The sequence below is a fragment of the Drosophila novamexicana genome, unplaced genomic scaffold (genome assembly GCF_003285875.2).
Source record: "Drosophila novamexicana strain 15010-1031.04,08,12 unplaced genomic scaffold, DnovRS2.1 tig00000960-arrow-arrow-pilon, whole genome shotgun sequence".
Classification (NCBI taxonomy): Eukaryota; Metazoa; Arthropoda; class Insecta; order Diptera; family Drosophilidae; genus Drosophila; species Drosophila novamexicana.
The window spans coordinates 1829397-1840243 of record NW_020824833.1 but is presented as its reverse complement, the minus strand read 5'-3'; the positions used below and the strand labels follow the sequence as shown (position 1 = coordinate 1840243).

Here is a 10847-nt window from a genome sequence, read left to right as displayed (position 1 = left end):
TTTAAACATATTTAAATAGATTTCTATTTCGGAGGTATATTTTGGATAGCTAAAATAAAATTGCATTTCCTGTTTATCTATCATTTTATGACTGAAAATCCATAATTTTTGAATGGAATCGTATGTTAAAGAATTTTGTTTTTTTTTTTTACGTTTTTAGTATTTTTTCCAAAGGTTTAATTATCAGGAATGAACTGAATTTCAGATTGTTGTGGATTTTTTAATTTTGTGACATTTGATTGAGTACTTGTTTTATTTTTTAGATCAAAATTGTTGGCTTTTCATTAAAAGTGATTAAACCAGCCATGTTACTGAGATACGTTTTGAATGGACGTCCTTATTGAAAGCTAGATACGTGCTCATGGAGAAATATATATACTTATAAAATATATATTTACATACCTTCATACGTAAATAGTACATAGAGTAAAATAAAATGTGTGTAGTTTCATAACTTTGGCATTTCCTTCCAAATTCTTGTTGAACAAAATGCACAACGAGTTTTGTTTTCATATGCAATACAGAGTTAACGGCAAGGCAACAGGGCGGATAAGCAGAAGCATAAGCAGCAATATTAGCGGCCAGAGGCAGCAACAGTTACACGAGAAGAACGATAAGAGTAGCAGTCAGACGGGATTGCGATAAGAAAGAGGGAGAGAGAGAGAGAGGGAGAGAGAGAGAGAGAGAGAGAGAGAGAGGGAGAGAGAGAGAGAGAGAGGCAGAGAGTTAGACAGCAGCAGCAGAACGGACGACATTATCGAGAAGAAGCGTAGGTCAGAGAGACGAAGCGATTATTTGGAGAATTCGTGGCGAGAGGTTGCGAGAGAGCGCGTGCGAGCGCTATCATGACGCAATAGACAATCCAATGAATGAAATAGCAACAAACACAATAGTTGGGAGCACAGCAAGTACATACATATGTCGCCGACGCCTGCGGAAATTGTAGTAGCGACATCGGCGCCGCTAAGAGAACACAATGACAATGGCTACAAGTCGGCCAAAGCGGAGGCGGCGGCAGCGGCAGCGGCAGCGGCAGCGGCGCCATCAACAGCGTCAGCGTTAACCAAAGGCAGCGGCACTGGCGAGGTTTCGCTTTCTGCTGCTGAAGCAGCGCAGCCGTCGTCGCTGCCACCAGATATCGGCTCAACCAGAGTGGGCAGCGAAGTGCTGATAATGACGCCAGAGCAAATTGCCGAAGCTTACGAAAACTCTGTGCGAGAGGAAGAGCGTAAGAGAGCCAAAGTCGAAGAGAGCAAAGTGCGATTCAATCTGCCCGGCATACGAAAAAAGGCCGTAGCCTTTCGTGACGGACTCTTGCTGATAGTCGGCAAATTTTTGACATTCATTTTGCATTTAGACATGCATGGGGGCAACACCGGCAACAATATCAACTTCGTGGAGGGGCTCATAGACTTTATCGCCGGCTCGCTGGGTGAGTCCAGACTCGGCGACAATGCGTTCATATACGCTTTCTACATGTACATACATACATATATGGTGTATGTGTATAGGTCTGTATGTATTTAATTCGCACGTGTTTCTCGCCCTTCACACCCGCAGGCGGCGCCGCTCAAGTCTATGTTTCCCAGCCGTTGGACACCGTCAAAGTGAAGCTACAAACATTTCCCGAAACCTATAAGGGCATGTTTGATTGCTTTATTAGCACCTACCGCAGAGATGGCGTCATGCGGGGCCTCTACGCTGGCTCCGTGCCGGCGGTCTTTGCAAATGTGGCCGAAAATTCAGTGCTCTTTGCCGCCTACGGTGGCTGCCAAAAGTTTGTCACCTATGTGGTTGGCAAGGAGCTGGCCAGCGAATTGACAACCACGCAAAACGCATGCGCCGGCTCTCTGGCCGCCTGCTTCTCCACGTTGACTCTCTGTCCCACTGAGCTGATCAAGTGCAAGCTGCAGGCCCTGCGCGAGATGAAACACTTTGTGGAGCCCACCCAAACGGCCGACCTTCGCACGCCATGGACGTTAACACGTTACATCTGGCGCACCGAAGGTGAGTTCTGGCTTTTTTTTTTATATTTTTTTGGCAGCTTCTTGATTAGATTATGTGCATATCTCGATGTTATTGCTCTGCGTTCCTTCATAATTCACATTTAATCGCGTACACTGTAGATACGCTGCACAAAAGCAATCAGCTGCGTGTTTACTTGACTGTCGTCGGCGTTGCCAGACTAAGTTTCAAATAGTTCGGTTTAATTTACAAGTTTGGCTTGCGATAGATACAAATTGAAATTGCACAAATTTGACATATAATTATATGTCCAGGATTTGAGTCTTTGATTTTTTTAGAAGCCAAACTCCAAAAACTCCTCTGGCCATGCTCTCAGAACTTAGAGCTGCTTGGTAAATTGCATTTAAATCCAGTTCATTTTAAATTTTCCAGAAATAAGATTCTAGTCGTAACTAAAATTCATAATTTGATTATCTTTTCAAGAACACTTGAGTTTTGAGTTTTAGAACATTTTAAGCGCCTATAAAAATTAGAATATTCCCAATTTTAATTAGCACCTCGAACTAAGCGAGTCCTTTAGAATATTTCATTGAAACTGATCTGCTTTTAAAGATCTGTCAATTTGTATATATATAAATGTATGCATACATTTTCATTAAAGAACATTTCCTATATCATTCATTCACTTGATTTGATTAATGAAATGGTTCGACAACATGCTGAATCGAAGAATGAATCAAGTGAAGGCCTTACTTAAATATCATATATATCCGAAGAGTATAAAAATACCCAGAATTTATTCTGTTTTCTGTCTTTAGATAATTCACATTCGTTCACATTTCCTTCCTTCATAGCTTTTAGCTGTAGAGTTCTTCAGATTATAATCTTTGTACAAGTACAAATTTGTAGAACTGATAAAAGACACATTTTTTTTTACCTTTAAGAACATCAAATACATCCAATATATTATAATAGCATATTGATATATTGTGTTTAGGCATGGATTTATGGAGCTTTTGAAAATGTTATTGGCTAGTAAGTGATGTTTGGCTCTTATCAGTCAAGTGGAAATTTTACAGAATCTTTTTTTGATTGATTGACAACAGAATGGAGCACAGTACACGCTGGCCGGCTAACAAAAACTTGTTATGGTGCATTTGTAACGACCTCACATATGTATATTGCCCGGAGGGGTGGATCGGTTTTTCAAAATTGTTGTGATTGTCCGCTTTCATTCGCGCCTGGCACGCCAGCAACTGATAAGCAGCGTCACGACCAGGGTTACTCCACATGGGGGTTACTTGGTGTAGTCTATTAATAGAGCATTCATTTCCATTCACCGTCACGCACTTGAGAATCACATATAAATTAGCATATGCTCTGTCTCTCTCTCTGTCTCTCTTTCTCTTTCTTATGCGTTATGGCTTTGATGTCTCTCTCTCTCTCCCTTGCTGTTTCTTACAGGCATACGCGGGTTTTATCGAGGATTGGGCTCCACATTTATACGCGAGATGCCCGGCTATTTCTTCTTTTTTGGCAGCTACGAGGGCACACGCGAGCTGTTGCGCGGGTGAGTAAATATTGTAAGATGCGTGAATGCGTTAATTATAATGTAAATTTATACTTGACAGTAAGGATCAGACAAAGGATGAAATTGGACCGTTTAAGACAATGGTTGCCGGGGCCGTTGGCGGTGTCTGTCTGTGGACATCAACATTCCCAGCAGATGTCATAAAGAGTCGCATTCAGGTGAAGAACCTCAATGAGGGCATGTTCAGTGTCGGTGCGGAAATAGTTCGACGAGAGGGAGTATTGGCCCTATATCGCGGACTGTTGCCATCAGTACTACGCACCATTCCGGCCACGGCCACCCTGTTCGTTGTCTACGAGTATACCAAGAAGGCTCTCCATGGGGCGATGTGACTGTGACCTGTGACAGTTAAGACAGGCGTGGGCGTTGGCGTGGGCGTGACCGCGGGCGGTTACAACAAATAAGCTCACGCTGCCAGTGCTCCATTGCAAACAATTTCTGATTCTGTTGCCTTTGTTATTTTATTATTATTTTCGCTATAATTACTACTATCATTAGTATAATATTGCTGAGATCATCCACATCCTGCCCAGCATCACTCGTCGCTGCGGTCATTCAGATACTGGCCGCCTGCCGGAGACGCCGCTTTAAAAAGTCCTGCCGGTCCGCGGCCGTTTCCAGTGCGCGCCACTCATGCCAATAGATCTGCAGACGGACGTACAAAGTAGTTGAAAATAGTTTAACATTCGATATGTTGATGGGAAGCAACTGCCCTGACGCGTATATACGCACACAATTTTTTTGTATGACAATAAAAATGATTCAAGACAAGTCAAACGCTTGAAAATAAATTAAATAATTGTATTCTACTGCAACTAGAACAACAAGGATTATTATTTGCCTAGCCTATCAAGTTACCATTTTACCACCTTACATATACATATATAGTTTGGATCAGTGTCGAATTTCTTTTAGTTCTTTGAATTTTGAAAACATTGGCCTCTTAGTTCCTTAGCTAATTGTACGAGTTTGGTTAACATCAAAAATTATACATTGTTCATTCAAGAATCTCACGAATCTTTTCTATCGTATTGGTTCGATTCTGACGGAGTAAGAATCAGTCATGCTCGGATATGGTTCGAAATCTCAGAGTTTTGTGCTCGAAGCGTTCATACGTATGGACAGACAGACAAGGATGGCTATATACACTTGCCTGTTGATGCTGATCAAAAATATATATATAATCTGATCAAAAATATATATAATCTATGAGGTTAAGGAATGAGTTAGACACTTCACGACTCGAGGACATAATTTCAACGAAAATTAAATACATTTTTACAAAGCATTATGTGCCACTTACCACGACAGGCTTGTGTCCCAGCTGCTGCAGTTGTCGCAGCTTCATGGCAAACTGTCCCGTGTAGCGATCCTTTCCGCGTATGACATTGTTCCAGCCGGCGACTGTAATGATCAGCGTGTCCATGTGCGCTGCTTCCCTGGGGCCGAGCAGGTGCTGCCGCGTAAGCAGGACGCCGCTGTAGTCCTCCGGACAGCTGGCATCTAGGGACACAGCGCACTGCTGTTGTCGATCGTAGCATACAACCAGATCGCAGCGATCGTAGTGGGGCAGTATATGCTTCAGACCGACTGTGGTGCGCAGCAGACTGCCCACAGCATCGCGAATCTCCAGGAGAATGCGATCTGTGCTGTTGAGCTTGTATTGGATTTTCGCGCGATCCGGTATATACTGTGTATACAACTTGCCCATCTGCTGACGTTGCCGCTCGGTGAGCCGTGGCCCTTCGTAGCCAGAGCCCAGCAGCTGAGCAAAGCTGTCCAGGTGGAAGTATTCGCGGCCGGGCAGGCCGTTTCGATAGGCATGGCGCAGGAAGCGCGGCTCCAGGGCAACGCTCAGCTGTTCGACATCGTAAATGCCGCGCATACTGAGAAACTGCAGGCAGTTGGAGTAGCAGCGAGGATGGCGCACTATCTCATCGATGCGGGCGCGCAGCATGTCCGGAAAACGCTTCAGCAGGCGTTGCTCGACGCCGCTGGCGGTGTTCAGATTGAACAGTGCCATGACCAGACAAATGCGCTCCAAATCCTTGAGTCGTGTTGCATCAAGTTCGCGCTCGAAGCGCAGCAGAATGCGTTCCACAAGCTCATCATTGCAGGTCTGCAGCTCGCAGCCAAGCAGCGCCATGTGCAGGCAGGACATTAGCGAGACGCGCTCCACCTGCGACTGAAGCGCCACCAGAAGCTTACCCAGTGCTTCCACCTGCGGCAACTTGCTGCTGTAGCGCAACACTTTGATTAATGCGACCAGTGTAATGTCCTCGACGCTGTCCAGCTGCGCTTCCAGGCGCGTGTAGATGTGCTGCAACAGCTCGGGATTTCGTATGGGCGTCTGTGTTTTGAAGAAGCCCATGGCCATGATTCCCAGCTCCTGAAGCGTCATTTGCTGTACGCACTGCGCCAGATTTAGTTCAAAGTCAAACATCTCGAACACCGGCCGACGCAGCAGGTTGCACAGAAACATGGACTGCACCAGCTGAGCTGGCGGCATTTTTCGTATCTTGCGACCAAGCTTGCGCAGAGCTTGCCACACAAATTCACCAATCCGCGCCAGACCCAGCTGGTACCAGGCATCGCTGACCAGCAGCAACTGTGCACTGGACCAGCGCTCGATGCGGCGACAGCACTCGATGTCCAAGGTATTCCACAGCTCCATGTAGTTGGCCACCTTCGTTGAGGCCGGCGTCGGCAACTGTTGCAGGCCGCGCAGCACACCCAACAGCTGCTCGTCGCTAAATTTATGTAGCTCGTCGCATAAAGCGCCTATGAAATCTGTAAAACGTTCCTCGCTGATCTGGGTGCCCGTGTGCGCGCAGTGCTGTATCAGCGCCAGCAAATCCGCGTACAATTCATCCGGTTGCGCATTCTTTTCAGGTTCAAGCACATGCTGTGGCGCGGCAAAATCAGCTGTACCTGCTTTTGGGCTATCAATGGAGCGTACAAGCTGATACGGCTTCAAAGATTCGGAGAGAATACTGTGTGCGTACTGATTCTCATAATCGACAAAAACTTTTGCGGGCAGCGCTGGCAAGGTGCGTATGTGACGATGCAGCAACAGGCGGGGCGGACTCCGTGCCATGACCAAGCCACGCAGCATACATCTTGTTGTTGTCGATATCATTTCAGCTACAGTTTAATTCATAAATTCAGGAGCTTGAATATTTCGGCGTTATGTCAGGACAGCAACCAAAACCAACGCGCAACAAAGACATCAGCTGCTATCAGAGTTGCCATACAGTCAACCATGTGGCTGGAGGTGGCAATACTGTCATCTCTAATATTTTCTTTTTATCGATACTTTCGCGATGCTTTTCGATCATTTCCCAATGTACTCAATAATAATTCTATTAAATTTGAAACTGTAATAAATATATTCTAATAATACAAATAATATAATATAATATAATAATATATATATTTATACTTTTAAACGATAAGCAAAAAGTGCAATAATGGCGACCAACCTTAAATATGACGAATGTAGACGGATATCTTAAACAGTTTTCCCCAATTGGAATTCTTTCAAGTCACCCAGCTAGAAAAAAATGAAATATAATATAATTGTTGGCATTAATATTTAACAAGTTCATTTCAGTATGGTAATTTCAAAGATATTTTCTTGTGAAGCAATCTCCATACAAATGTAAATGATTATCAATATTATTTTCTTAAACTATACATAAGTATGATTAATTATTTGTTGTTTTAGTTCTTTGTATTATTGATATACACGTAATACGCCGTTATACATAATTTTAATGGCTGACCATGAATAATATCATTGTTATGCGTTCATGCTTTCCATGGAAACCAGTTTTTCGTTGATAATTTCTTTTTGAATTATTTATCTGGGCCGGGTTTTATGCATATGTATATATGACGTATACGCCAGATAAGCCCAACTGCCAAATACAGGCAATGATAAATATACCTTAAAACTTGTATATTCCAATTAGATAATTAATCTACATCTAAACCATGAAGAAAATAACAAGAAGGAGATGAAATATAATTAAATTTGCAAAGCTTGAAAATGTTTTTATTTTAATTTCCGCTAGCATATATATAAAACAAAAACCAATTCAAATGATTATGTATTGATATAGAGTATATGTATGTTATAATATATACAAAAATATACCTGTACATAATGAAAAATATATTATAATATACGTTTTCATCTTCGTTTTAAGCTTTAACGTATTTTATTCAAAATTGCGTAGAAATACTTTAAAAAATTATTTTTCAAAAGATTGCGAATTGTTTTAAGAAATTGCACAAAATGTACATATATGTATACTACATTCATATACATACATATCTATAGAGAGTGTTTAATGAGATGGCATAATGCTAATGATGATGATGATGATGATGATGATGATGATGATGATGATGATGATGATGATGATGATTTGTTGGCAACTTTCTCAGTGCTCGTATTTTTCCATTTGCATAACAATTAAATGTTATGTTTTAAAAATAATATTGAATGAAACTCATTAAAAATAAAAAACTCTAGAAATTGCCCCAGCTTGATTATACAATGGAAGGTGTCCAATTAGAATGCGCGAGTTTTCCAACCAGAAACGAAACGCCATTGAAGCTTCTAAAGTTTGGATATCGAATTCGTATCCAAAGACACTTTCATCTTGAACTTTCGTTTAACAAAATGCATGGCAACAAATGTTATTGTTGCTGCTGCCGCTTTTTGCTGGCGGCTAGAAAAAATCGGTATGTGGCCGGCTGCGGCGCATTTCATTTCAATAATAATGAAAACAAAAGTTTTAAAACAAACGAAGAAAAAATAACAAACAAAATATAACAAAAAAAAATCAACCGCTAGCTGCGCGCAAACGAGATCGTGGGCCAGAGGCAAAGGCAAAGGCAAAGACGCAACGCACGCATTAAAGATGTAAGCGGGGGCATCTGATATTTGGGAGAGGCGGACGCTTACGAAAATATGCTGCCCCAACTCCCCGCGTCGCTCTGCTCGAAATGACAACGACAGTTTACAGTTGCTTCCCAATACCCTAAGCTATTATGGCGTTCGCATTTAAAGGTTATGTTGGCACCGAAAGCACAGAAAGTTCTTTTTACTATTTATATAAACAGAAATAATAAATGTCTAATGTGCGAAAATGTCTAATTGATTAACTCCCTTGGCCAATTGTATTCTCAATGCGATTAGACTTGATATTTTGATGTGCCTTGACATAATGCAGGGTACCACAAGGTCGACCCGTCGAGGTTGTTGTCAATTTTCCCGTTTGAGCTGCGCAGTCGCTGCTGGTATATAAATTTTGACAAAAGAAAGACTTCGATTTAAACCAATTTTGGCAATGCGCGCGGCCATTAAGTGACAGCGCGAGATCAGAGCAGCAGAAGCACCAGTTATCAATATCGAGCCAAGCTAACCATACCGACAGCCAGCAGATACCCAAGCGCAGTTGTGGATTCCGTGATGCTACCGAAGGTGATTCCAGCTTTGCGTCTGGCGCTGCTGCTGCCGGCGATGGCGGCGGCCTTTGGCAACGAATATGTGCACATAAAGGTGCATGTGCCCAAGGATCAGGCGCCGAGTATTGCCATCGATGCGGAGCAGCCGCCGCAGCACAAGGTCATCCATCACTATCACCACCATGCGGCGCCGCAACTGAGATTGCGCGCACGCCCACCACCAAAGCCCAAGACAAGCCCGCTGCTGGAGAGCGTCATCTTGTCCGATCTTGACAAGCCGCTGCACATGAGCGAGCACGCGGACTATCTGAACCATGCAAAGGAGCTGGCCGAGCATCTCAGCGAAACATATGTGATCAAGAAGCCGCCACTGCCGCCAAAGAAGAAGGTGAACACCTACACGATCATCGAGGAGAAGCACCGGCCGACTAGTTACGACTACGAGTCGCGGCCAGAGCACGGCGTGGACACGTATCGGGTGCAGCATCATCATCACAAGCACCAGCAACATCAGCTCGCCGTAGACGACAATGACGACGATGTGGGCTATCACTATCCCGGCCCAGTGCACCAGCATCGCCATAAAGGCTCCTCCTCATTGTACCATGGCGGCGGCTATGCGGAGCCAGCGCCGGTGGAGGAGCCTATGGATTTAGATCAGGGCTATAGCTATTCGCCGCCCCTCTATGCCCATGGCCGACCGCCTACCCATACACTGGAGGCTCCCGAAGAGTCATCTCTGGACAGCCCGTATCCATATGACTTTAGCAGCAGAAGCGCCACCAGCAGCAGCAGCAGCAGCAGTAGCTTCCGGCCATCCCAGCAGCTGAGCACACAGCCAGATGCCTACGAAGACGAGACTGATTCCTATGCCGCGCCGATCCAGTCGCGTCGTCGTCGTCCCGGCCCCGTCGAGTGGCCCGGCCACCGCGGATATAACAGCGCTGCCGCCGAGACATATGCCGGCGCGGACAGCTACAATGCTGGGCCCGGCAGCACCGGATATCAGTATACCGGGCCCTACCTGTAGTCGTGATTCTTGAAACTTGCTTTAAGGCCTATTTATTTGATTTTTTTTCATAGTCTAAGTCGATTAAAACTCAAAGCTCCGCAAAATCAGAAAGTCTTCGTATACTCTGTTCACGAAGTGGATCTATATACCAAAATTGGTGTATTAGGCCAGGCGCTTATATAATATAATATAGCATTATGAATCGGAATAACATAGATATGTGACCCGTTCCCTATATACTCTCTTAGGATTCGTCTCGTCGATCTTGCTCTTTGATAGAAAAAAAAATCACAAATGAAGCAAGATCTGGTAACGCGATACCTGTGTACTTTCCTTTCAGACGTGTTTCACCCTTTCAGTCAAATCACTGCCTTCTGGGTGGAAAATGAGGGGAATCTCTGCATGGGTGAAATTTCAAGTTTCGACCGATCGGTTTCAAATACATTTTCAAAATTCTACATAAAGACTTTAGAAATATGTATTGATTTGAGTGTTATCGGGAATTACACCCGCAACTGGGGAAAATTGGCGGAAACGCTTCCGATTCTTGGCTCTTAATTCGTTGAAGTTCAAACTCAGTTTGTTTATACTCATGGAAATATTTCCTGAGGCGAGAAATTCTGTGTGGACCATCAAAAATGTAAAGCAAAAAAAAAAAAAATCTTGGACCGCGCAAGGCCGGGGAATACCCGATAGAAACTATTAAAATAGCTGTACCCATAAATAAACAATGCTGCAGTTGCATTCACTCTAGTGGAATCGACGCCCATCATCAAAGTGCAGTGAAGCAGGGTGTCATTT

The 10847-nt window shown here is 43.8% G+C and overlaps 3 protein-coding genes across 3 annotated transcripts; 2 read left to right on the top strand and 1 right to left on the bottom strand.

Annotated features, from left to right (window-relative positions):
• Positions 1-395: 395 nt before the first annotated feature.
• Positions 396-4099, top strand: LOC115765311 (mitochondrial ornithine transporter 1). Its single transcript, XM_030708809.1, has 4 exons — positions 396-1432; positions 1561-2007; positions 3430-3535; positions 3597-4099. Exons 1-4 carry the CDS (start codon positions 919-921, stop codon positions 3886-3888), a joined length of 1359 nt encoding a protein of 452 aa, XP_030564669.1. The 5' UTR covers positions 396-918; the 3' UTR covers positions 3889-4099.
• LOC115765310 (FAST kinase domain-containing protein 5, mitochondrial) lies at positions 4096-6769 on the bottom strand. Its single transcript, XM_030708808.1, has 2 exons — positions 4860-6769; positions 4096-4201 (listed from the first exon to the last, which is right to left on the bottom strand). Exons 1-2 carry the CDS (start codon positions 6693-6695, stop codon positions 4112-4114), a joined length of 1926 nt encoding a protein of 641 aa, XP_030564668.1. The 5' UTR covers positions 6696-6769; the 3' UTR covers positions 4096-4111.
• Positions 6770-8676: 1907 nt separating this feature from the next.
• LOC115765313 lies at positions 8677-10096 on the top strand. Its single transcript, XM_030708811.1, has one exon. The coding sequence runs from the start codon at positions 9039-9041 to the stop codon at positions 10062-10064; it is 1026 nt and encodes a 341-aa protein (XP_030564671.1). The 5' UTR covers positions 8677-9038; the 3' UTR covers positions 10065-10096.
• Positions 10097-10847: the final 751 nt, after the last annotated feature.

Excerpts from the sequence above, each read along its gene's own strand:
- LOC115765311 (XM_030708809.1), top strand. The coding sequence starts at position 919 with ATGTCGCCGACGCCTGCGGAAATTGTAGTAGCGACATCGGCGCCGCTA. Across the intron at positions 1,433-1,560 it reads CTTTATCGCCGGCTCGCTGG|GCGGCGCCGCTCAAGTCTAT; the intron begins GTGAGTCCAGAC and ends TCACACCCGCAG. Across the intron at positions 2,008-3,429 it reads TTACATCTGGCGCACCGAAG|GCATACGCGGGTTTTATCGA; the intron begins GTGAGTTCTGGC and ends TGTTTCTTACAG.
- LOC115765310 (XM_030708808.1), bottom strand. The coding sequence starts at position 6,695 with ATGATATCGACAACAACAAGATGTATGCTGCGTGGCTTGGTCATGGCA. Across the intron at positions 4,202-4,859 it reads TGGGACACAAGCCTGTCGTG|ATCTATTGGCATGAGTGGCG; the intron begins GTAAGTGGCACA and ends GTCCGTCTGCAG.
- LOC115765313 (XM_030708811.1), top strand. The coding sequence starts at position 9,039 with ATGCTACCGAAGGTGATTCCAGCTTTGCGTCTGGCGCTGCTGCTGCCG.